This window comes from Priapulus caudatus, unplaced genomic scaffold (genome assembly GCF_000485595.1).
Source record: "Priapulus caudatus unplaced genomic scaffold, Priapulus_caudatus-5.0.1 Scaffold0, whole genome shotgun sequence".
Taxonomy (NCBI): Eukaryota; Metazoa; Priapulida; class Priapulimorpha; order Priapulimorphida; family Priapulidae; genus Priapulus; species Priapulus caudatus.
This window is the reverse complement of record NW_014577061.1, coordinates 165,596-190,141: the sequence shown is the minus strand read 5'-3', so window position 1 is coordinate 190,141 and position 24,546 is coordinate 165,596. Positions and strand designations below refer to the sequence as shown.

Here is a 24,546-nt window from a genome sequence, read left to right as displayed (position 1 = left end):
CGCTTTCCTATAAGCAATATGTACATAAGTCTACACAAACGCACACGTAATACGCTGTGAGAAACTTACAATACACACGATGCTGCAATACACACATAGGCGTATACGCACTCACACGTAATACGTTGTAAGGAACTTACATTACACACGCTGCAATACATACATAGGCGTGTACACGCGCACAGGGAATAGAATGCGCTGTGAGAAACTTACAATACTCACGCTGTTGCAATGTATACATAGGCGTATACTCATTCACACGTAATACGCTATGAGAAACTTACAATACACACGCTGCTGCAATATATACATAGGCGTATACGCACGCACACGTAATACGTTGTAAGGAACATACAATACACACGCTGCAATACATACATATGCGTATACGCACGCACACGTAATACGTTGTAAGGAACATACAATACACACGCTGCAATACATCATCAGCGTATACGCGCGCACAGGAATAGAATGCGCTGTGGAGAAACTAGCAATACACACCTGCAATACATACATATGCTATACGCCACGCACACGTAATAGTTGTAAGGACTTACATTACACACGCTCAATACAGTACCAATAGGCGTGTACACGCGCACGGAATAGAATGCGCTGTGAGAACTTACAATAACAGCGCTTGCGCAATACATACATATGCGTATACACACGCACTACGGTAATACGCTTGTATAGAGAAAGAACATACAATACCACGCTGCAATACATACATATCGTAATACCGCACGCACACGTAATACGTTGTAAGGAAGAAAAACAATCCATAACACACGCTGCAATACATACATAGGCGTATACGCACGCACACGTAAATAGCCGTTGTAAGGAACATACAATACACACGCTGCAATACATACATATGCGTATACGCACGCACACGGAATGCGCTCTGATGATTACGCTGCGAGGGCTTAGAAAAAATTGATTTTCTCTTACATCAGCCACACGCGCAGCACACCGTTATAGTGCTATAAAGCTGAGAGGGTCTATGTCCCCCGGGGTACTGCCGGAGCGTACCCTAGTACTATCTAATATGCCGGACCGTACCTCGCTTACGTCCACTAACGAGTCTATGGAGGTCGGCCGTACTTCTACTCTAACTAACCCTAAGCCCTAACGCCTAATCCTAAACCCTAACCATATCAAATAGTGACCAGGGTACGTTCCGGTATACCGGACCGTACCCAGGGTACGTTCCGGCAGTACCCTGGGGGACATAGACCCTATGAGCGCTACTAAACTAAAGCAAATTCATCTATCAGTGGAGCAATCCACCAATTCATGAAGAGTCAGTAGCTACTGAAATTTAACCGGTGAAGTATAACAGATTCCCCATCGGCAACGAATTGCTTGGAAGAGTCGGTTACCGAGTCTCCGCCAATCAGCGTAAGTAAAGCACTCTACCCAAACACTCTAGCTACTGTCAGAGCTACGGCCGCACGTTCACCGAAAGTTCTCCAGCGATTCGCTTCTTCTCCTCTATTTAAGGTGTCAATAGTACGTGTTAATTTCTGACAGCCGGATAGTTTTAGCGGTTGGGTGCCGCCAGAGCTTTCAGCTTCACCACACAGAGTACATATGGCGAATCACAAACACCATAAAGCGGCCAGGCACTGCCTAATAGGAAACGTGACGATATTGTGATGACCGATATGATACCAACAGGAGTGTTATAATATAGACTCTAATAAATATACTATAATATATATATATATATATGTATATATTATATCAGGAATGAATAATAATAGACTAGATCTATTATTATTCACCCCTGATTACATATATACTATAATATATATTATAACATATATAATAATAATAATAATATATAGACTATATTATGACACTCCTGATACCAACGAGATCGCCAACGCGTAGAACACCTGACTAACCTCCGCATTATTCTTCTTCGCGATAATTTAAAAATCATTTCTAACATTCAACGCTCGTTCCGCGAAGCTGAAAACATTGGTATACCTAAGATTTGCGAGCCAATGACAATTCGTTTTCTTTACCTAGATGTTATCTAATAACATAATAAGGAAGCTAGCTGTGTTCTGTTGTGTGCGTGTGCGTGTGTGTTTGGGTGGGTGGCTGTTTGCCTGAGCGTCTGTGTATTTGTTTAATTTTCATGTGACCGTATCATCATCACACACGCGCACTCCCTCACGCACGCACACACATGCAGACACGCACGCAAGCATTCTCATTGACACACACGCACACGTGTGCACACTCACTAACACATACATATGCGCACACACGTCCCCATATATATATATATATATATGCTATAAATTATTTACAATTTCACAACGAGTTTAGTTTTCATCACCCACTGCTCAGCTGGCAACGTTGCAACTGAAAAGATACAACTCAAAATGACTATTCCCTGAAGCGGCATTCCATTCGTAATGAGTTGCATGAATCGATAACGGTTTGCTGAAAATCTCCAGGGGGTTCTATGACATTCGGAGTGAAACTCCTGCGCGGGCTTCGAGGCCCAGATCCGTTGTTATTCTGCGTAGATTTGGTTACAACGAGCAAAAAAGCGTCAGTAGGGTTTTATTTAAAATGAAAGCAGATGCGTCTAGTAAAATTAATGCTGGACTCATTATATTACGCAGTGAGTTTGAACTCGATTGTTCTCGAAATTGAAACTGTTGAGTTGTGTAAGAAAATACGTTGAAATTTCTTTTAACCGATGAAATCTGACAACGTGAACGTCTTCAGCTAGTCTGTTCCAGACGGTTGAAGAAGGGTTGGGGGACTACAGTGTTTTAGCACACGTTGTGCTAGTTTTCAAGCTTTAAAACGGGTTGCATACACGCGAGCGCCATTTTCTTCGCGCATATATAAAACCCTCAAGATAATAAATGTCGGATAATTAATGTCAGGATAATAAATGTCGGTAGTTTAACTAGAAACTTTGGTGATTACAAACGCCTGAGCCGGTTGAACAAAAATGTATGTGAATACAGTTTTTACAGTACTTGAAAGGCCTGTGATTCCTATATTTGTGGTTGTTCAATCCTCGTTGTAGTGGGTAGGAAACATTGGTTAGAGTTAGAGTTATCTGGCTTCTATCAAGTGATTTTGCACGAACACATCCACCGGAGCAGACAACAATTAATATTAATTTTGTTTTCACAACCACATCTTTTGGTTCTACTCTTGGTCTATTTCGTGACCAGATAGCAGGTATGTATGAGATAGCAAATGCCAATAACCCATCAAAAGAACGTAGGACGGTGGGTTGGTCTTAATCTGTATTCATCATCGTTGTTTGCCTTGTGTTGTCATAGGCTTAGAGTTGGGTTTAGGGTTAGCGTTAAGGTTAGAGTTAGCGTTAGGGTTAGCGGTAGTGGTAGGGCTAGTGTTAAGATGGAAGTTAGGGCTACAGTTAAGAGAGAAGAGAAGAGAAGAGAGAGAGAGAGAGAGAGAGAGAGAGAGAGAGAGAGAGAGAGAGAGAGAGAGAGTGAAGAGCAGGGATGCATGCACAGAACGAACATGATAATTTCTCGACTCCTAATCACTTCATAGTTATTATTTCTTGAGAGACCCTAGCCCGGCCGGCACTGAAATAATTTAAAACTAGTATAATTGATTACTTTTGGCATAAATTCATGCCACCTATTCGTGAAACCATTTTCGGCACAGACGTGGCACCTATATTTACAACAAAGTTTTCGCTAAGCTCATCTGGCTACAGTGCCAAGATGCATAGAAACATAGTATCGCATATTATTGTAGGCCAATATACATGCACGCACGCATATGAAATGGTTTTATCGCTGCTTATGCGAATTTACGTTATACCCTGCTGCAACATCACCACTCCTATGAAAACCGTTTCAAGCCTATTATTAGAACGCGGATCTTTTTGAGCAGTATTCGGTAGCTTCTTAGCAAAGTAAAAACATCACAGTAAACATTGCAGGCGTTTACGTAGACTGACTTCTGTGCTGTAGAGGTGATAATGCACCTACTTCCTCCATGTGCCATTACCTACGCTGGGCAAATTCGCGTTCATCTGGGGCATTTATAGAGCATATTATAGAATAATAAATCGGAAACTTTCCATTAAACGCACATGCGGCGGCCATAACCGTACTTAACGCTAAACCTGCCGTTAAGTAACTTAGTTATTACCAGGAGCTAATAAAGACAAATAATTTGTCTTTATTAACTCCTGTTATTACTAAATTATTAAGCCATCTTCGATGGAGGTTTAACTGAATAATGAAAGCGATGCATATACGTGGGTAATGATGCGTGAAAACTCACAAAATTTACGCATTAGGCGATGTTTCTCTTGGACGTTCGACGCGATAATACTTAAACTCGGTCTTGGTTGTAGCAAAAAAATGCTGCCTGGTAACGCCCGAGCAAATGTCTTGCTCGCAACGGAAAACATTAGCGTGAAACCGAGTACTGGCTGTCTCAATTTCAAACAAAAGCAGCCCATTGCGGTAAACTCTGTTTTGGAAAGGGTATATTATTCTTTTAGTACTAACTGTACTTGTGCAGCGCCATAAGTCATGCTTTGAGTAAAAACGAATTTTAATACTTCTGTAATCAATCGCGATACTAATAAATCGTGAAAATGATTAAAGAGTACAAGGCGGGCAATTATATTATTTCTACAGCGTTATTTCTTCTCTGAGCAGTTTTGGTTTATTCTAGATTCACAGTGCGTGTGTAACGACGTCTCGGGCCTGAACTGATGCGGTGTATATCCTAATTCATGGACTCATGGATATAGACACAACACGGGATCTAGAAATTCGTGCCACAGCGCAGCTGCGTGAGGGCTGCGCAGATGGTAGGTAATACGGCAAATATGGGTGTAATCTGAGAATGCAGGCTATGCCATGTAGCTACCCCGATTCACGAGCACAGATCAAACAGATCCATCAAGCCCGTGTTACAATGAAGTGTCGACTTCTCTCTCTCTCTCTATATATATGTAAGCACATCACAGGGCTTCGTACGAGCCAGCTACATATAGAGTACACAGATTGAACAATCGTGGATCAGACGGCATAATACGTATAGTCAAGCGTAGAATATGAATTAATGGCATAGTCTAGTGCACTGTAAGGTATATCCGCTGTGGTGTCGTTATTTTATTGAAATTTATCACAACATAGAAATTGTACTTAATATGTATGTATATATATATATATATATGTACTGGTATACTGGTATACAGGTATATATTGTCGGATGCAATGTTGATGCGTGATATACTTCTCATATATGTACCATTTTACAGTTAATAATTTAAATTGCATTTACTGAACAGATATCGGTGAAAGCGTATTCGCATTCTAAAGCACTCACATGCACTGTCACTCAGTGTAATTTATAAGACCAACTATTCTAGTAAAAGTATCTATATCCACTAAAATTTTTGCTTTCTCACATCTCGCCTCATTAAATCGTTGCATTAGACGTATCAGCATAGACATGTGAGAATATCAGTTTGGCAATTTGTTTTGGGTTTGTGCAATTAAAACCGCATTAAGAGTGGCATTAAGACTTAGTGCAATTAAAAACTAAAATTTAAATTAAATTAAAATTAATTAGTGACAGAGTGTAATGTTTGCTCTACCACAAGCGACGCTGTACCGCTAACAGGTGGCGCTGATAAATTGACACTATATCTATGTCAAGAGAAGTTCAGGAATTCGGTGTACTAGCAGTGTGAACAACTTCCACAATTATAATATCACATTTCATATGATTATTCGGGTTACTATATTTAGCGTTAGACATACATGCGTTTTTGTGAAGGCAAAATGTGGCAACAAGAAGTGAAAAATACAACCAAAAGACCAGCCAGCCTCATTTAATTAATTACAGCTAAATAGAACTCCAACGGTTAAAGTGACAGGATTTGTTAAGTCAGCTAATGCATAAGATGATATTTGGATTTTCACTCTCAGTTTTATTATTTCACAACTTTTTGAGCCACGAAAAATGTTTCCCACTGAGAATTAACCGAAACTCCCCTGAGCATAGCTGAACCAGCAAGATACTGAACTTTATTCGATTATTTTTCAATTAATTATTTTGTATCTGGACTGCTGCGATGATGCGATAAAACATAGAAGACGAAATGTCAAAGACAAAGGTTAAAAAGTTTTTCTCCGAGTTAGTACACGTAACAGAATCATTTTCCAAAAATGTATAGAATTACAAATTACAAATAATTTATTAATATATTCACAAAAGTAATAGAATTCTAGAATTCTAGAATCCTATTGCTGTTTCTAATGGGATGCGTATAGGAATCAGGGACCGTGCGCGTATAACCAACAGCACAGCGGGTTTCTCGGAAACCGTCCACATCACAGGCACTTGGGACAGAGTCAGTAAAAACTGAAAATAATATTGAACGCACATTCACAAATACTACCGTACCTCTCAATTACAGTTCCACTATTGTGTCACTGTATATCAACTTTCCTTCATAAAAACTAACGCCGAACGCCCCCGCACTCGTCGCTGCGAGTGTGCTGTGTCGCCATGATAATGATAATATATATATAAAGTGTAATCTTATATAATCTATACAATAAAATATAATATATAATCTTGATATACATATTATCATTCTCATGGCAACACAGCACACTCGCAGCGGCGAGTGCGGGAGCGTTCGGCGTTAGTTTTTGTGAAGGAAAGTTTATATACAGTGACACAACAGTGAAACTGTAATTGAAAGGTACGGTAGTATTTGTGAATGTGCGTTCAATATTGTTTTCAGTTTTTACTGACTCTGTCCCAAGTGCCCGTGGTCCACATCGCCTCTATTATAGACACACAGCTGAACCGCAGGGTATCAAACACCGCAAAGCTGACCCAGATTTTTCGGAAATCTGTCCCAGACTCGGTGTGATTTAAAACAGGTTTTTGCCGGTTGATAATTGGTCATCTGAACCCCGAAGATCAGTTTTCATCGCACTTAGTGAGATACCGACAAGAAAACGCATTTTCGTATGAACACTGCCTGGATAAATATTCGTTTTAGTCGCGGAGAGGGATTTGTTAGCGCGCTCAAGGTCAAACAAACATTGTCTGTAGTACGTCGTATCCATCCAAAGATATCTACGTAAATGAAGAAAGCGCGCGCTTCATATTTTGCACGTCGGCATGTCGCCAACACCGGATAATTATCAGCGAGCGTCTGGATTGTATATCTACACGCGGTTAATTACTATTTGGCAAACAGTGACTTCTCGTCTGACGAATATAGTGTCATACTTCAACGTAGACCCATGTGCAAAAATACACGGCTATTACTACAAATTAGATTGACATTATGTCTTTTATATTATGCGTGTCAAAAATGCGGATAACCGCGTGTATTTCTATTTCACGTGATTTTAATTGGTCCGCTAGACCGAGAAGTGAGCAATTTCATATGCGTTTTTTTCATTATGCGGGATTTTCGCACACAAATGGAATCAAATATATGCATATCAAAGTGCAATAAAACACATTATACAACATTTTGCATTATAATAATCCAATATACAGTGAGATTTTTCGACTCAGTGTGCGCAGAAATGCAATTTTAACACAATTCATAGCTGCATGACTGAATGTTGCCACCGCTGACGTCAGAAGCCGTCGACATTAGCGCCTCTCGCGGCAAGAACAGAGCGCAAAACCAGACCGGTTTTGAGCATGCAGACACCACACCTAATGTCGCGATCAAATTCAAGTATAAGAATTTAACAAGGATCAGTACGTTTTTCGGTAAAATAGGAAAAAATATTTTACGCATATAATTATCTCCAGATATGGATGTCGCACAAAGCCTTTTACAAGAACGGTGTGTGGAACGCTGAATCACGAGAATCTGACGCATCAGCCTCAAATTTGCATTTAATCAATAGATCTGTGTATTGCACAATCCATTTCTATTCTTATGTATGGAAGCACGGCGTTCACAGTAAATAAACTGTTTTACTAGCTTCTGTTCTATCCTAGCTTCTTCTTTTACTATAGCAGTCTGCTAATATGGTAATTAACAATAAAGTGGCATAAATCAGGGCAAGTATACGGATGTACATTTTGCCTAGTTTGGTATCGAGATAATTATGCTATATAGGTGCGGAATATGGCTGTGTGTTAATACTGGGTTTAAACTTACCTTTGCTGTAACCCAACGAGCGAATGCAGCGTCTCCTGTGTATATCGCACTAAACCCTCTAGTTCGGTCTCCTGCTGCCTCAACACCAGGTAGCGCTGATTGATATGTACATCGGCAGATTTGCTCGCCACCAATTCGTTCTTTAGCAAATCCTTAAACAATCACGCGAAAGCGTTAGAATAGGCACTAGCTGTTGTCACTGCTGCCGCCGCTGTAACTGCTGCCTTTTTCATCACCACTCTTCCAACAACAACACCGATAATAATAATAATAATAATAATAATAATAATAATAATCGATAAAATGGATGCCTCTAAAACTGTTCACCACCGAACGAATATTAGTATTGGAGCAGGCCCCTGATGAGGCAGTATAAGCTCAGTGATGACATCAAAATGGATTTGTTGGAAAAGTGGCAACCGCAGTTCTTAAAAGGTGTAAGCTTAGTATAAAAGAGAAATTGAGCTTAGTGACAAACAGCACAAAGTCTTTAACCAACGAAGACACCTACAAATATCTGGATGTAGACGAAAGTGATGGTATTCAGCATGCAAAAGGATGAAGGAAGAACATTGCTTAAGGAGTACTATCGCCGCAGGTCGCCTAGTTCTCAAGTCGGAGCTCTGCTAAAAAACAAGATACGCGATCAAGCCTGGTCACTCCCAAGTCCCCGTGTACAGCTTCGGGGTGATACAACTGGTGCGACAGATATCGAAAGGATGGATCGCAAGATCAAAGAAAGCTACTAACCATGTCAAGGTCTGCCATCACCGTCAAAACAGATTAGAGCGACTGTAATCAAGGAGGCAACAAATGGTGGGTCGTGGTCTCATTTGAACTGATGTCTGCGACAACACGCCATTGTAGGTCTAGCGACTACATCGAGCTAAGGAAACAAATTACAAACTATCAAAATTCATAGTACTGGAATATCAAGCACCTCTCTTACGCGAGGCTAAAAGAAATTCAAAGCCAAGTACTTGTGTCCCAGTCCCGCCAGCCAGTCCTCAACAAAGGCAGAGACTGAAGACCAAATTAGAAGAGAGAAGATGAGTATTGAAGAACAAGCCTTTGAGCAGGAAGATTCTACAAGACAGCCTCCGACAGGCCATATTTGCCACAAGACTGCAAGCTTTGCTGGCTCAGTAGTTCCGGGCTCAACGGACGCGAGACACGAAAGCCTGATATCATCTGGCGTCAAGACCAAGCACTCACCACCAAGATACAATCACAACGCAACTCCTCAGCACAGGTCAATCAAAGTGCAAGAATGTGCAGGCAAAGCAGAGGAGACTATCAGCCACACATCATCTGCGATGCACAGTGCTAGCCCCAACCGAGTAACATAAATTCGCCATAAACAAGTCACCAAGCTATCTGCACCTGGTCAAATCTGAGTGAAATTTGGGTGGACAAGATACTGACACCTGTATGAACATACCGGAGAGACAGTTACCAACCTAAGGAGATACTAACACACAAATATGTGGGATCTGGCGGTGCATCAGGACTCGCACGATACCTGCAAACGCGCCCGATCTAGTGCTCACAACAGAAGAAAAAACGATGCTGATATGACCTTCGACCGCCCTAAGCCCCGTAACCCAGATGACCTACCTAACATTATGGTGAAGGCAAAGGGACAAACTCACCAAGTACAAGATCTGAAGATTGAAATACGGAGGATGTGGAAATAAAAGACGAGAAATTGGAACCAGTGGTGGTTGGAGCCCATTGGCTCTACTAAAAGAATGGTTTGAGAAGAACTTAAGGAACTCCCTGGCCAACACACTGCCCAAGAAGTGCAGAAAATCGCACTACTGGGAACAGCACACATCCTCGCGAAAATTCTGGATTGATCCCTATTAGTTGGGACGGATAAGAGCCACCGGCTAATGCCGTGATTCCACTTTGAAATAATAATGATATAATCAATAATAATAACTATAATATAATAATAATAATAAAAAAAAATAATAAATATTAATAAATAATTAAATAAAGAAATAATATTTACAGCTCATGCGTGGTTATAAAACACGCACGTTACCATGCGTTTTCCAATTCCATATTGTTACTTAAACGCGATCTGATAGTACATCGCTTACTTCCATCATCGCAACCCCATTAGCAAGTAAGTGGAAAGTGTGCTTGGATTTGCTAACACTTGCATCATGATGTAAACTCTCTACGAAGCTGGCAATGTCTTGTTTCGGGTTCACCAAGTAGCGCCACGGTGCTGCTGCCTACTTTCGTAGCGTTGACTTTGGTTCGTCATCTAAAATATACATTATTATAATATTATAATAAACCGGATTTATCGTAATAACGGCATACATTTGCGGTTTAGTGTTGAAGAGACGCACGCGTGCGACTGATGTAGCAACCATAGCGAATTTCACAGCGATACTAATTATGATGCCCCGACCGATGCGTTAAACAAAAGTAATGCGTGAAAATCACATAATAAATTTCGACTGAAGACGATTCGCGCCTTCAAGTTTATCTACTATCTCTAGTAGTCCAACAAACTAGGCAGAAGATGTGCAGACTATCTAAAATAAACGATGTTTTATGCATCTAGCCTGTTGTGTCTGTGTCCGTGCGTGTTGTGACGTGCGCGTGTGCGGTGTATATGCATGCGCCTGCATGCCGTAATGTAGGCCTACTGTGTACGTAACGGTGGCGCGTAGCTGTACTGTGAATGTGTACGGCGCGTATGAGCTGTGAATTGTACGTGCGCCGTATGTACTGTGAATGTGTACGTAACGTGCGCCGTATGTACTGGTGAATAGGTACCATGCGCGTATGTACCTGGTGGAGGATGTGTACATAGAGGACCGGTATGTACTGTGAATGTTGTACGTGCAGGTGATGTACGTGAATGTGTACGTAACGTGCGCGTATGTACTGTGAATGTGTACGTAACGTGCGCGTATGTACTGTGAATCGTGTACTAACGGTGCGCGTATGTACTGTGAATTCGTGCGTGCGCGTATGTACTGTGAATGTGTACGTGCGCGTATGTACTGTGAATGTGTACGTGCGCGTATGTACTGTGAATGTGTACGTAACGTGCGCGTTGTAACTGTGAATTGTGTACGGCGCGTATGTACGTGATGTGTACGGTGCGCGGGATGTACTGGGTGAATGTGTACGTGCGCGTATTACTGTTAATGTGTACGGGGTGCCGCGTAATGTACTGTGAATGTGTTACGTAACGTGCGCGTATGCTACTCGTAAAATGATGGTACGTGCGGTATCGTACTGTGAATGCTGGTACGTGCGCGTACGTATCGCGTGAAGTGTGCAACGTGCGCGTATGTACTGTGAATGGTACGTAACGTGCGCGTATGTACTGTGAATCGTGTACGTTGCGCGTATGTAACTGTGAATGTGGTACTTGCGGCGGTATGGTTACTGTGAATGTGTACGTGCGCGTATGTACTGTGAATGTGTACGTAACGTGCGCGTATGTACTGTGAATGTGTACGTGCGCGTGCGTAATGTGAATGTGTACGTGCGCATAATTATGTACTGTGAATGCAGTGACGTAGCCAGGATTTTTTAACAGGGGGGTCAAAAACAGCAAACTGCGCAAAATAGTGGATGACTTAATATCTTAATGGTTCCTCCGCCTCCCTCTCCACACCCTACGCTCCCCACCTCTCAGCTCTGCAATCTTTGTTTTGGGCGCCATGCGAAAAGGCGACATTTTTGTTCGTTGTTCTCTGCTCTCAAGTTATGTAACTGTTCAGTGGCGGATTCAAAAAAAGATGCAAAACGGTTCCTGTAAAAATACTTCCAGGCCATGGGGGTAAGGGTCGGTCGTGTGTACTGTTGCACTGTCAATTCGATCAATGTTGTTCATTTTTTTATTTTTTATTTTTTATTTTACTTTTGGATTAACAGGGGGGAGCATGGCCCCCTTACCCCCTCTAACTAGGCCACTGTGTGAATGTGTACGTGCGCGTGTGTGAATGTGTGTTTGCGTTAATGTGTGTTTGTGCGCGCGCCCGTGCGTGCGTGCATGGTGTGTGGCTTCGAAAACTAGCGATTACAGCCATACTAGGCATGCCTACTCTGTGGGTGTCTAGAATGGGTTTAAGCCAATCTGTACATGTCCTACTAGCCCATAAACCTGAACTAGGATGAAATAAGACGCCCACAAAACATCTTCATTATATCCCGGGTATTGATTTGCATATTACATCATTTCAATGATCTTGCCTTACATGCTACATATAGTAGAGCGGCTAAGCACCAGAATCGTTCACTTCTTGAAGAAAGCATAAAACTTTGCACAAGGGTTCTATGGTACCCAAAGATAATTTTAAAAGATGCATTCTCAAACGAAATATCTTCCTAGGATTGATATGCGCTGCACGGTGGTGCCATCTAGAGGCGAAAATTGGTAACAGCTATGCGTAAAAATTCATCGCAACCGTGATCGATACGTAGTCAACGTGATCGCATCCCTGCTTCTCCGTCTCGCCACAATTCCTTCGAAATTGCCGCCGGGTCGCATACAGACGCAGCATTAGACCGTCGAGGCGAGCAGACACCGGACTCTAAACTATTAATGTTTGACTCCCGGCTGCTTCCAAGCCATTCACATTTCGCTCATCGTTCGCTTCATTAGAGAACTTAATACGAAAGTGAGTCAACTAATAGTGCGTGGTAAGATACTCTTAACACGCGGCACTTGCGGCTCGCATGCAATAACGCTAATATCACGCCACTTAGCCGTAACGGCCCGAGGCGTATACGAACTAGAGTACATGATTTTGCTCTCGGACTGTGCTTCGTGGCGCGACAAATTCCCGACAATTACCATTAGAATGTAAAACTATGGTCTCTGAATCGGAAGTGAATCGGTGTTCATTACGAATTTAGTTTAGTGCAAGGGATACGAGTAAACTTGACAATAACGGTCCCAGGTAGAAATAAATAAATCATCGGCAAGTTGCCAACCAGCTGTGATGCATGCAGGCAATATAACCGACTAATTTTTTTTAATCAATGTATTATATAGAGTTCATTGTGCAGAGCGGAGCGCTGAATCCTCTCTTCTGCATGGATGTGGGAACGTGGAAAATATTTTTTCAAGCAAAATTTTACCATAGCTTGTCAGGATAATTACGCGAGAGTAATCAAGTAAATATTTTAGTTTTTGAACATATCTTTGCATTTTGTATATATACTGGTATTACCCTGCTGCATGAGAGTAATAAACACTGTATTAGTGTATGTATATTTTTACAGTAATTAAAGGATGAGCTGCAATTTATTCACACCCATGGAATGTCACAGTAATCAATAAGTCGCTTCGCAAATGTCACCTTGACACGATGCTTCATAAACACAAGTGAAACAATGTGCCTGAATTGATGGATTGTCTGTATCAACATTAAAAGCGCAAATATGTCAGGCAATTTTACGTGTTAATGCTATTGTAATATACATATAATATAAGTGCGTACTTGGACTCTATCACACATTCCGACTCGATCATCCATGGGCATTAAAAATTCACAGAAACTTTACAGAGCATATCGTGTGCTGCCAGGAGCTTGCTGGTAAATCCATCAGATGATATGTAAACTTTAATGATTTTTCTGCAGGCAGACAACCGGGGAAGGGGAGGGGGTGTCAGCGGCAGTATATAATATATTAATTAGGCGAATACTACTATCTATCGTTTACCCGGCGAGTTTACAGACCGTGTATGTCCAATTAAAATAGGTGTAAATAGTAAAGTATAGTAGATAGTAGGTGTAAATAGGTGTAAATAAGTCGCTTCACCAAAACAAAAAAAAGCTTATGTTAGCCTCATATTACCAGCTGCCTCTAACTTGAACGTCGATGTCTTCAGCATTCTGATGCACTGGGTTGGACTATTGCAGCACTATCCCACTTACTCACCTTTACTTACTTTTTACGTTGACTTTCACTTTTCACTTTTACTTTCACTTATTTAACTCACTTACTTTTACAGATAGCAGCGAGTTATGCTGGGCAATGGCACTGGAGATGATATTGCTGAGCTCTGTGTGCACCTCTTCCAATTCCTGCAAAGTATGAAAATGCAAAATCCATCACGGATAGCTCGAAACACATCGGCAAACAATATATAGCATCGCGCCCCACCGCCGCCGCTTTCAATCGCGATCATATTTAGACGCTGTCTCTACGCGAAAACCCTAATGACGATGGGTTAATGGGATTTTCCGTAAAAGCCTCGACACCAGCCCGCATTTTCCGTCGCAAGTATCATTCGTAGATCAAATACAGTGTATATATATATATTATATATTATATAATATATATATATATATATATATATTATATATATATATATATATATTACGCACTCAATAAAACCAACCGGTCGTCTCTCTCTCTCTCTCACTCTCTCTCTCTCTCTCTCTCTCTCTCTCTCTTCTCTCTCTCTCTCTCTATATATATATAATATATATATATAATAATATATATATATATATATATATATATACAACACAACACACAACGACCGGTTGGTTTTATCGAGTGCGTGTTTTAATGACAGCGGTTCAAGGAAGAAATACCGCAGCATCACGCATTCGTCTGTGCCGCAAGTATATATTGTGACTTTTTTGCATGCAGTTGGTTTTCTTTAGACTTTTATGTGATCGCAGTGAATGCAGACTTGTAAAGCCGCCCCAACTTTTATTCTCCGCGGCTGCCATCTCCTCGTATTCTTCTTCTATCCTCGTCTCCTCTTCCTCCTTATTCTCCTAGTCCCCACCCTGTGCTCGTTCTTATCATCATAATCATGCATCTACCCATCGTTATTCACGGTATTATAATATCAAAAGGCTCATTGTGCAGCGAGATAGAATAAGCTCACTGCGAGTATCTATACTGATCGCGTTTACACTAATGTGATCAACTTATCGATTCTACAGACAGCGCGCGTGCCGTTCTAAATCAGCTCGCAGTTATTTAAACGTGCTACACAGACGGACCACTCCGCGGCCCGGACGCAGGCCCGCGCCACCATGCCCGTACGAGCACCGCCACGCACGCGCAGCGCCCAGCCGTACAGCAAGCACGGCAGATCGCACGCACGCGCACCGACCACACGCTACACGTCGCGGGCACGCCCAGCCCCCCACGCGTACTGCACGCACGCGCGCGCTAGACACCACACAAGGCACCGACCCACCCACAGCGCGGCCCGCACATATGCACGCACGGACGCGGGCAAACCAACCTACCCACGCTGCCCGCACGCAAACGAGCACGCCCACGCACGCCCGTACGCACGACAGCACGCACGCACGCAAAGCGCGCGAAAAGAACACCGGTGAACTTAGATTCTCACGTCGAGCAGTTGAGGAAAGTGTTGTGTAGTGGCATGATGTCGATGAGGCATGGAAGCTCTCAATGGAGGACGATGAGTTGTTCGCGTGGTAGTACTGCTGCAGATCCTGGCGACTCGTTGCCTCGCGCCCTTATGCGACTGTACTTCTTGATACGCATCCTGGTACTCCTTAAACGTCTGTAACACGAACGAGCAGATTAGGTAGACGCACGCTGGTAAATCTATTCTTCAAAGGTATTTATCATTACGATCGAGTTAATATAAAGTTTAGCTATCAAGAATCGAGATAATGCAATTTTCTATGCGTCTGTGGTGACAATATGACAGATATATTGGTTGATGCATGCACGATTGAAATGGCTAATGGAAGATTAGAACTAAAAGTGAAGATATACTTCAAAGAAATTTTTTTTCCAAGCCACCACGCTAAGACAACTGAGTAACGTTCACCATATTCCGCGAGATGCGCTCTTCTTATCCAACAGCAGGAGAAGGCGCAGACATGACCCAACACTGACCAATATACCCCGGGGCCGTTGTCAGAAACATCGTAAAGTTAATACTAATGTTAATTTGTTTCTGAAAACGGGCCCTGGTTTCTACGATACTAATAACTGCAGTGTTTTGCTCTAAACTTGGCGATTATCTGGCGAATGTGCCAAGGTTGTGCAGGCGATCAGCACTGCGTACGATTTATGGCGTGACTTGTCACGCTTGACTGTGTGTGATATGACTGCACGATGGTCCTGGCTGCTTTCCGGGAAGATCCGAAAATAAGAACTATTATTCGAAAAGCAAAGCGATCTAATCCTCTTAGAGCGTATTTTCGCGAACACGATATACTCACCTATACGATATGATCTCGTGAACCTACTTGAACTCTGTTATAGACTGACATTCGTTGAGGATTTATGTACATATACACGCCACTCATACGCGCCCACACACGCGCCCACACTCACACGCACGAAACGGCGCCAAACGCGCACGGCACACGACACGCACACGCACAGCACACGCACACGCACACGCACACGCACACGCACATCCACGCTCGAACTCACACGCACACCCCACGCGCAGCGCCGCACACACACACCACACAAAGAGAGACAGACAAAACAACAGACAACAAACAACAGAACGCCTCACGCACACGACACGCACGCACGCACGCAACCACGCACGCACACACACACACACTACACCACAACCACATTATAAATGATACTATATATATATATATATATATATATATATACTATATATTATATATATTGTGAGCCTTTATTCCATTTGTGCCCGGTTTAGTACATTCTACGCAGTACTGCTTAGTGAAGATATTTGAACTCGGCATCTCGTTCAAGTTCAATCAATAATCACTAGCCATTAGACAAAACGTTAGCCGACTCAGTAACATAGCCACATATTACCATTATAGCGCGTTAAAAGAATTTTCCACCACAAGAATTGCGTTAAGCAAATCTAACAGATGATTCGTGACAGAAAATCGAACTAACTATATAGCCATACAATACGTGCCTGTACGCATCAAGTTTATCAATAAGTGTAAAGTGTACAGGTCATTCATAGTACAAAGAGGCAACTGGGATGTTGGGATTTGCATTTGGTTGCTGTCAAGTTTTGGGATAATGCATTTGTGGAATATTATACGGTTTCAAAAGTTTTCGCTATTTATTATTCAATCTCATCGCGCCATTTAAATCGACATTGCAATTCTGCAGAAACAAATTGAAAGCTGCTATCGATTCACGACTAATACATATCATGTCTCCCTAAATTATATGAACAAAATGGCTCATGAGATATGATATTTCCCAAAAAAGAAAAATTTTTTGAACAGGTGTTCTGGCAGTGACTTGAACCCAGCATATTACTAGGAAAGACCTTCAATGCATTCGCGGCGTTTTTAATTAGCTTGACGCGTACGTTACCACGGTCGGCCTTCCAATCTATCGAGGTGTGTGTAGAGCAATCAAACTCTGCTTTACACCTAAGCCACTCAGGAGGAAAAAAACTTGACCGCTGTTGCGGTGAATTTTAACGGCAATATCTGAGTGAGAGAAAGCGAGTGAGAACGAGAGAGAGAGAGAGAGAGAGAGAGAGAGAGAGAGAGAGAGAGAAAGAGAGAGAGAGAGAGAGAGAGGAGAGAAGAGGGGAGAGAAGAGCGAGAAAGAGAGAGAGAGATGAGAGAGAGAGAGGAGAGGGCAGAGGGAGAGTGGGAGAAAGAGAGTGATAGAGAGAGAGAGAGAGAGAGAGAGAAGAGAGAGAGAGAGAGAGAAGAGACGAGAAGAGAGACAGAAGAAAAGAGAGAGAGAGAGAAAGTGCGAGACAGAAAGAGAGAGAGAGAGAGAGAGAGAGAGAGAGAGAAGAGAGAAGAGAGAGGGGGAAGAGAAAGAAAGAAAGAGAGAGAGAGAGAGAGAGCGCGCGCGAGAAAGAAAGAGAGAGAGAGAGAGAGAGAGAGAGAGAGAGAGAGAGAGAGAGAGAGAGAGAGAGAAAATCGCAGAGATTCAAGTGACGCCCACCAGCGCCCTCTAACAGCTGAAATATGCAACAACATACCTTCAGCAGTATTTCCTCGCTCTTGCACACCGCGTTTTCCAACGTGTCCCTGTACTGGAAAATCTTCTTCGCCTGGTTTCGTCGATGCGACGTTCTCTCCATTAGACTATCGTGAATGTTCGTGGATAGATGACTGCCCCATGTCCGAGTTAAGCTGAAAAAAATATAGTAGGGCTCGGTTACAAGCTGGTGCTTCATCAAAGCAACTTCTAACTTCGATATTTCAGCCAGCAGGCATATTAAAACTATGTATTACCGCCTGCAAGAATAGTTATAAAAAAATCAATGCGTGTGTGCGTGTGCGTGTGCGTGTGCGTGTGCGTGTGCGTGTGCGTGTGCGTGGCGTGTGCGTGCGTGTCGTGTGCGTGTGCGCGTGCGTTTGCGTTCGCGTGTCTGTGATCGTGTTTTTGACAGCAATCCACCTCCTTGCTACAAGCACGGAGGTAATACGCGACAATTACTCTACCACAAACACTAAAACCTGGCCAAGGTAACCATTTTTTCAATGAACAAGCGACATCTCTCGCTAGTTTACAATATATAATATATATAATATATATATATATATATATATGTTTAAAAATATTGCTTTCGTCTATAGTGTTTGCGGCGTGTCCTCCGCCATTCCTCGTTACTACTTTGCACTTTGGGTATTTCAGTAAACATACAAGAGGATGCATTATCCCGCCCCGGGCCATCATTATCATCTTAAATATAGCAATAATATAATAATAAAATATAAAAATTAATAAAATAATAATTCCATCAGGTGTTGAAACTCCAATAAGCCTATAAATTTCGCATTGGAAGTCGTATTTCTGCCTATTAGTACCAACACGTCCCAGGGTTTGGATACCAGCTGGGACCCCGCACACGCTCTATATGCCGTGATCAGCGAGAGACCGGATATTTTGCCTTTCATGTTGACCCAGGTCTCTCGCCTATAACATGGCTGAAATCATGCGGAAATAGTTTATGCCTGTGTTGTTTCAGGTGATATCCCACATTAGCGGGGCATGCTAACGTACAGTGAGTGAATCATGGAATATATGAGATATATCTCTGTTATTACGCGTTACATTTTCAGGTTTAGTTGATGCATTCCCATGGCATCGTTAGTGCATTGCCCCCAAAATCACGTTTATATGTCACGTTTGCTGTATACTGTGTTTATACATTTGTTAGCCGTGTATTGTGTATTGTGTTTATAATTTTGTTGGCCGTGTATTGTGTACTGTGTTTATACATTTGTTAGCCGTGTATTGTGTATTGTGTTTATAATTTTGTTGGCCGTGTATTGTGTACTGTGTTTATATATTTGTTAGCCGTGTATTGTGTATTGTGTTTATAATTTTGTTGGCCGTGTATTGTGTACTGTGTTTATATATTTGTTAGCTGTGTATTGTGTATTGTGTTTATAATTTTGTTGGCCGTGTATTGTGTACTGTGTTTATATATTTGTTAGTCGTGTATTGTGTATTGTGTTTATAATTTTGTTGGCCGTGTATTGTGTACTGTGTTTATACATTTGTTAGCCGTGTATTGTGTATTGTGTTTATAATTTTGTTGACCGTGTATTGTGTACTGTGTTTATATATTTGTTGGCCGTGTATTGTGTACTGTGTTTATATATTTGTTAGCCGTGTATTGTGTATTGTGTTTATAATTTTGTTGACCGTGTATTGTGTACTGTGTTTATATATTTGTTGGCCGTGTATTGTGTACTGTGTTTATATATTTGTTAGCCGTGTATTGTGTATTGTGTTTCTAATTTTGTTGACCGTGTATTGTGTACTGTGTTTATATATTTGTTGACCGTGTAGTGTTTACTGTGTTTATACATTTGTTGGCCGTGTATTGTGTACTGTGTTTATACATTTGTTAGCCGTGTATTGTGTATTGTGTTTATAATTTTGTTGGCCGTGTATTGTGTACTGTGTTTATACATTTGTTAGCCGTGTATTGTGTATTGTGTTTATAATTTTGTTGGCCGTGTAGTGTTTACTGTGTTTATACATTTGTTAGCCGTGTATTGTGTATTGTGTTTATAATTTTGTTGGCCGTGTATTGTGTACTGTGTTTATATATTTGTTGGCCGTGTATTGTGTACTGTGTTTATATATTTGTTAGCCGTGTATTGTGTATTGTGTTTATAATTTTGTTGACCGTGTATTGTGTACTGTGTTTATACATTTGTTAGCCGTGTATTGTGTGTATTGTGGCGCATTTCTGATGACTTGATGTGTGAATCTTGATGTCGGGATGTATGGCCGGCATATAATCTACGATCGCCGCTGTGATTCACTTCCCGCTTAACAGTCCATTAATATAGCTCCTATATCTTAATCCATATATCTTATATTATATATCTTAGCTCTTATAGCCATTATTATTTTGATATGATTAACTGATTATTTTTTATTATCGGGCATCAGGCAATATACACATGGCTAAAAACACGCTTCTACTAACCTGTGCATCCAGCTCAATATCTTTCATCCACGTTTCCCACACATTCCAGAGGTTGCAAGGATAGTCCGGTCTGAAGAAGAAGATTCAAATGCGTTTGATTGCGTAATAGAAGACGAATGTCGCAATGACGAATGAAAACTGTGCGCCCCTGAATTGCAGCGCGATCGAGAAGCCAACACAGGCATGCTTCAACACAGCTCTAGTACTACAGCTCTATAACCCGGGGCTATAACCCATGGCAACAAGGGCTATAGTACTAGAGCTAGCTTCAACATGGCAATTTGCTTTGCGACACGAAGGATGTACGCTGCAAACATCTTGTAGTTTATGCGCTACAAGAAGTCGCGATTATAGGGCCGTGTGTTTACTGCATCATTAATCAGTCTAGCTCCGACAAGCTTTAGTCATACATCGAAAACCCTCGTCTTTTGTGTATTGACATTTAGTCTCGCGGCCTGCTGGCTGGGCTACAAACGAACTAAAAGCTCGTTCTATTGCAAGTGCAGCGATATGCTCAATAAGAAGATGAGCATTCGCACACGCGATTAATAATGCAAGTGTCTCACCGTCATGCGGCTCTATACGAGCAAGACAAGCTGATCGCGCTAAAACACTACTCACACACGCTTAACGCAGTTTGCCTCATTTTAGTGGTTTCCCCCTTTTTATGAGCTGTTCCCCATAGAGAGGCTAATAGGCGATAACTGCAGCGGATCGGCAAACACATGCGCGCTTGTAGCTCGGATAATTTTGAATCGCCTCGTTTTAAATCATTAGTGGATCAGAGGGAAGGATTTCAGCCGAAATGCATCCAAGAACATAATTTCACACGATAGTGCGTGGCAAACAAAGCCAACTACATATTTCTCTGTACCATTGGACTTTCTCAAGCAGTTGTAAGAGTATCTTTGATGGGGATCTTGAGGCAGGATGCACGCGTTGCCGTTCAAAAGCAGAAACGATTCACAAGCGTTTAATCACGTTTTTCTGTTTTCCTGGTTTTTCGCATTATTCAGCCGTACTATACGCGTTAAAACTTAAAATTTATAGTACGAGTATGACGGTTATCCTATCCCCGAGAGACAATAACATCGTTCGTGAAAAATTACGTTAAAAGTGTCAAAAGCCCACATTACTATAAATAATAAATATTACAGTAACGTGAGCTCGTGGATTATATGTAACCCGGTCTTTGCACGATGCCGAATCTCTTTTGTTCGAAATGCTGTCAGGGTTTCCTATACATTTAATTGCATGCTAGATTCTGCGATAACACTTGAACGCGGAAGGTGCAACAAACACAGCAATATTTTGCCGACAGAAACCTATTAAATAACACAACACGTATTTATGAAATATCCCGCTAAATGGGTATAATTATATTCAATTATATAATAATCAAAACTGCGGTCGCGTGCGTTTGCGTTCGCGTGTCTGTGATCGTGTTTTTTCGTGTTTTTGACAGCAATCCACCTCCTTGCTACAAGCACGGAGGTAATACGCGACAATTACTCTACACAAACACTAAAACCTGGCCAGGTAACCATTTTTTCAATGAACGAAGCGACATCTCTCGCTAGTTACAATATATATATATATATATATATATATATATATATATATATATATATATATATATATATATATATATATATATATACACACACACACGACCGGTTGGTTTTATCGAGTGCGTGTTTTAATGACAGCGTTCAAGGAAGAAAGGCCCAGCATCACGCATTCGTCTGTGCCGCAGTATATATTGTGACTTTTCTGCATGCAGTTGGTTTTCTTTAGACTTTTATGTGATCGCAGTGAATGCAGACTTGTAAAGCCGCCACTTTATTCTCCGCGGCTGCCATCTCCTCGTATTCTTCTTCTTCCTCGTCTCCTCTTCCTCCTTATTCTCCTAGTCCCCACCCCCTGTGCTCGTTCTTACCATCATAATCATCACTACTCATCGTTATTCACGTATTATAATATCAAAGGCTCATTGTGCAGCGAGATAGAATAGCTACTGCGAGTATCTATACTGATCGCGTTTACACTAATGTGATCAACTTATCGATTCTACAGACAGCGCGCGTGCCGTTCTAAATCAGCTCGCAGTTATTTAAACGTCGCTACACAGACGCGCACGCACACACGCACACACTCACGGACGCAAGGCACCGACCCACCCACGCCCGTACGCACGCACGCGCGCACGCACAGACGCAAGGCACCAACCCACCCACGCCCGTACGCACGCACGCGCGCACGCACGCACGCAAGGCACCGACCCACCCACGCCCGTACGCACGCACGCGCGCACGCACAGACGCAAGGCACCAACCCACCCACGCCCGTACGCACGCACGCGCGCACGCACGCACGCAAGGCACCGACCCACCCACGCCCGTACGCACGCACGCGCGCGCGTACGCACAGACGCAAGGCACCGACCCACCCACGCCTGTACGCACGCACGCGCGCGCGCACGCACACAAGGCACCGACCCACCCACACGCGCGGCCCCGCACATATGCACGCACGGACGCGGGGCAACCAACCTACCCACGCCCGCACGCACGCACGCACGCACGCCCGTACGCACGCACGCACGCACGCACGCAAGCGCGCGAAAAAGAACACCCGGACTTAGATCTCACGTCGAGCAGTTGAGGAAGTGTTGTGTAGTGGAATGAGTCGATGAGGCCATTGGAAGCTCTCAGATGGAGGACGTACGAGTTGTGCGCGTGGTAGTACTGCTGCAGATACTGCGACTCGTTGCTCGCGCCCTTATGCGACTTGTACTTCTGATACGCATCCTGGTACTCCTTAAACGTCTGTAACACGAACGAGCAGATATAGTAGACGATCGCTGGTATCTATTCTTCAAAGGTATTTATCATTACGATCGAGTTAATATAAAAGTTTCAGCTATCAAGATCGAGATAATGCAATTTTCTATGCGTCTGTGGTGACAATATGACAGATAATATGGTTGATGCATGCACGATTGAAATGGCTAATGGAAGATTAGAACTAAAAGTGGAAGATATACTTCAAAGAAATTTTTTTTCCAAGCCACCACGGCTAAGACAACTGAGTAACGTTCACCATATTCCAGCGAATGCGCTCTCCTTATCCACAGCAGGAGAAGGCGCAGACATGACCCAACACTGACCAATATGAACCCGGGGGCCGTTGTCAGAAACATCGTAAAGTTAATACTAATGTTAATTTTGTTTCTGAAAACGAGCCCCTGGTTTACTACGATACTAATAACTGCAGTGTTTTGCTCTAAACTTGGCGATTATCTGGCGAATGTGCCAAGGTGTGCAGGCGATCAGCACTGCGGTACGATTATGGCGTGACGTTGTCACGCTTGACTGTGTGTGATATGACTGCACGATCGTCCTGGCTGCTTTCCGGGAAGATCCGAAAATAGAACTATTATTCGAAAAGCAAAGCGGATCTAATCCTCTTTAGAGCGTATTTTCGCGAACACGATATACTCACAATACGATATGATCTTCGTGAACTACTTGAACTCTGTTATAGACTGACATCGTTGAGGATTTATGTTACATATCACGCCACTCATACGCGCCCACACACGCGCCCACACACGCGATATTTATACGCCTTGTGAGAGAAAATATTATTCTCAAAAACGCTCTTGCTGATGAAAATGAAACACCCTAATTATATTTTTCTTATACTATAATAATATATATATGCTCATATCAGCAGTGAAAAGCATTATGCATCGTAACAGTGCCGTGAGGGAGTTCGCCAACACCATGCACTAGGGCGTAACTGCACCCAATGCCGGCTCTAGATGTGATGCGAGCAAGGCGCCATGTGTTCATGAACTAAGGCGCTTGTGTTATATGAGGTCGCGTTATATAATAATATGTAATACTAATAAATATTAATTATATAT

General features: G+C 42.3%; 1 protein-coding gene across 1 annotated transcript in view; it reads right to left on the bottom strand.

Annotated features, from left to right (window-relative positions):
• The window catches only part of LOC106805455, a 108,214-nt gene extending 84,397 nt beyond the window's left edge, over positions 1-23,817 (bottom strand). Inside the window, exons 1-6 of the mRNA XM_014807431.1 lie at positions 23,785-23,817; positions 23,250-23,443; positions 18,144-18,297; positions 14,185-14,265; positions 13,492-13,593; positions 8,195-8,346 (exon numbers count right to left, since the gene is read on the bottom strand). Coding sequence (XP_014662917.1) covers positions 8,195-8,346; positions 13,492-13,593; positions 14,185-14,265; positions 18,144-18,297; positions 23,250-23,443; positions 23,785-23,817 — 716 coding nt within the window. The remainder of the gene's footprint in view (positions 1-8,194; positions 8,347-13,491; positions 13,594-14,184; positions 14,266-18,143; positions 18,298-23,249; positions 23,444-23,784) is intronic.
• Positions 23,818-24,546: the final 729 nt, after the last annotated feature.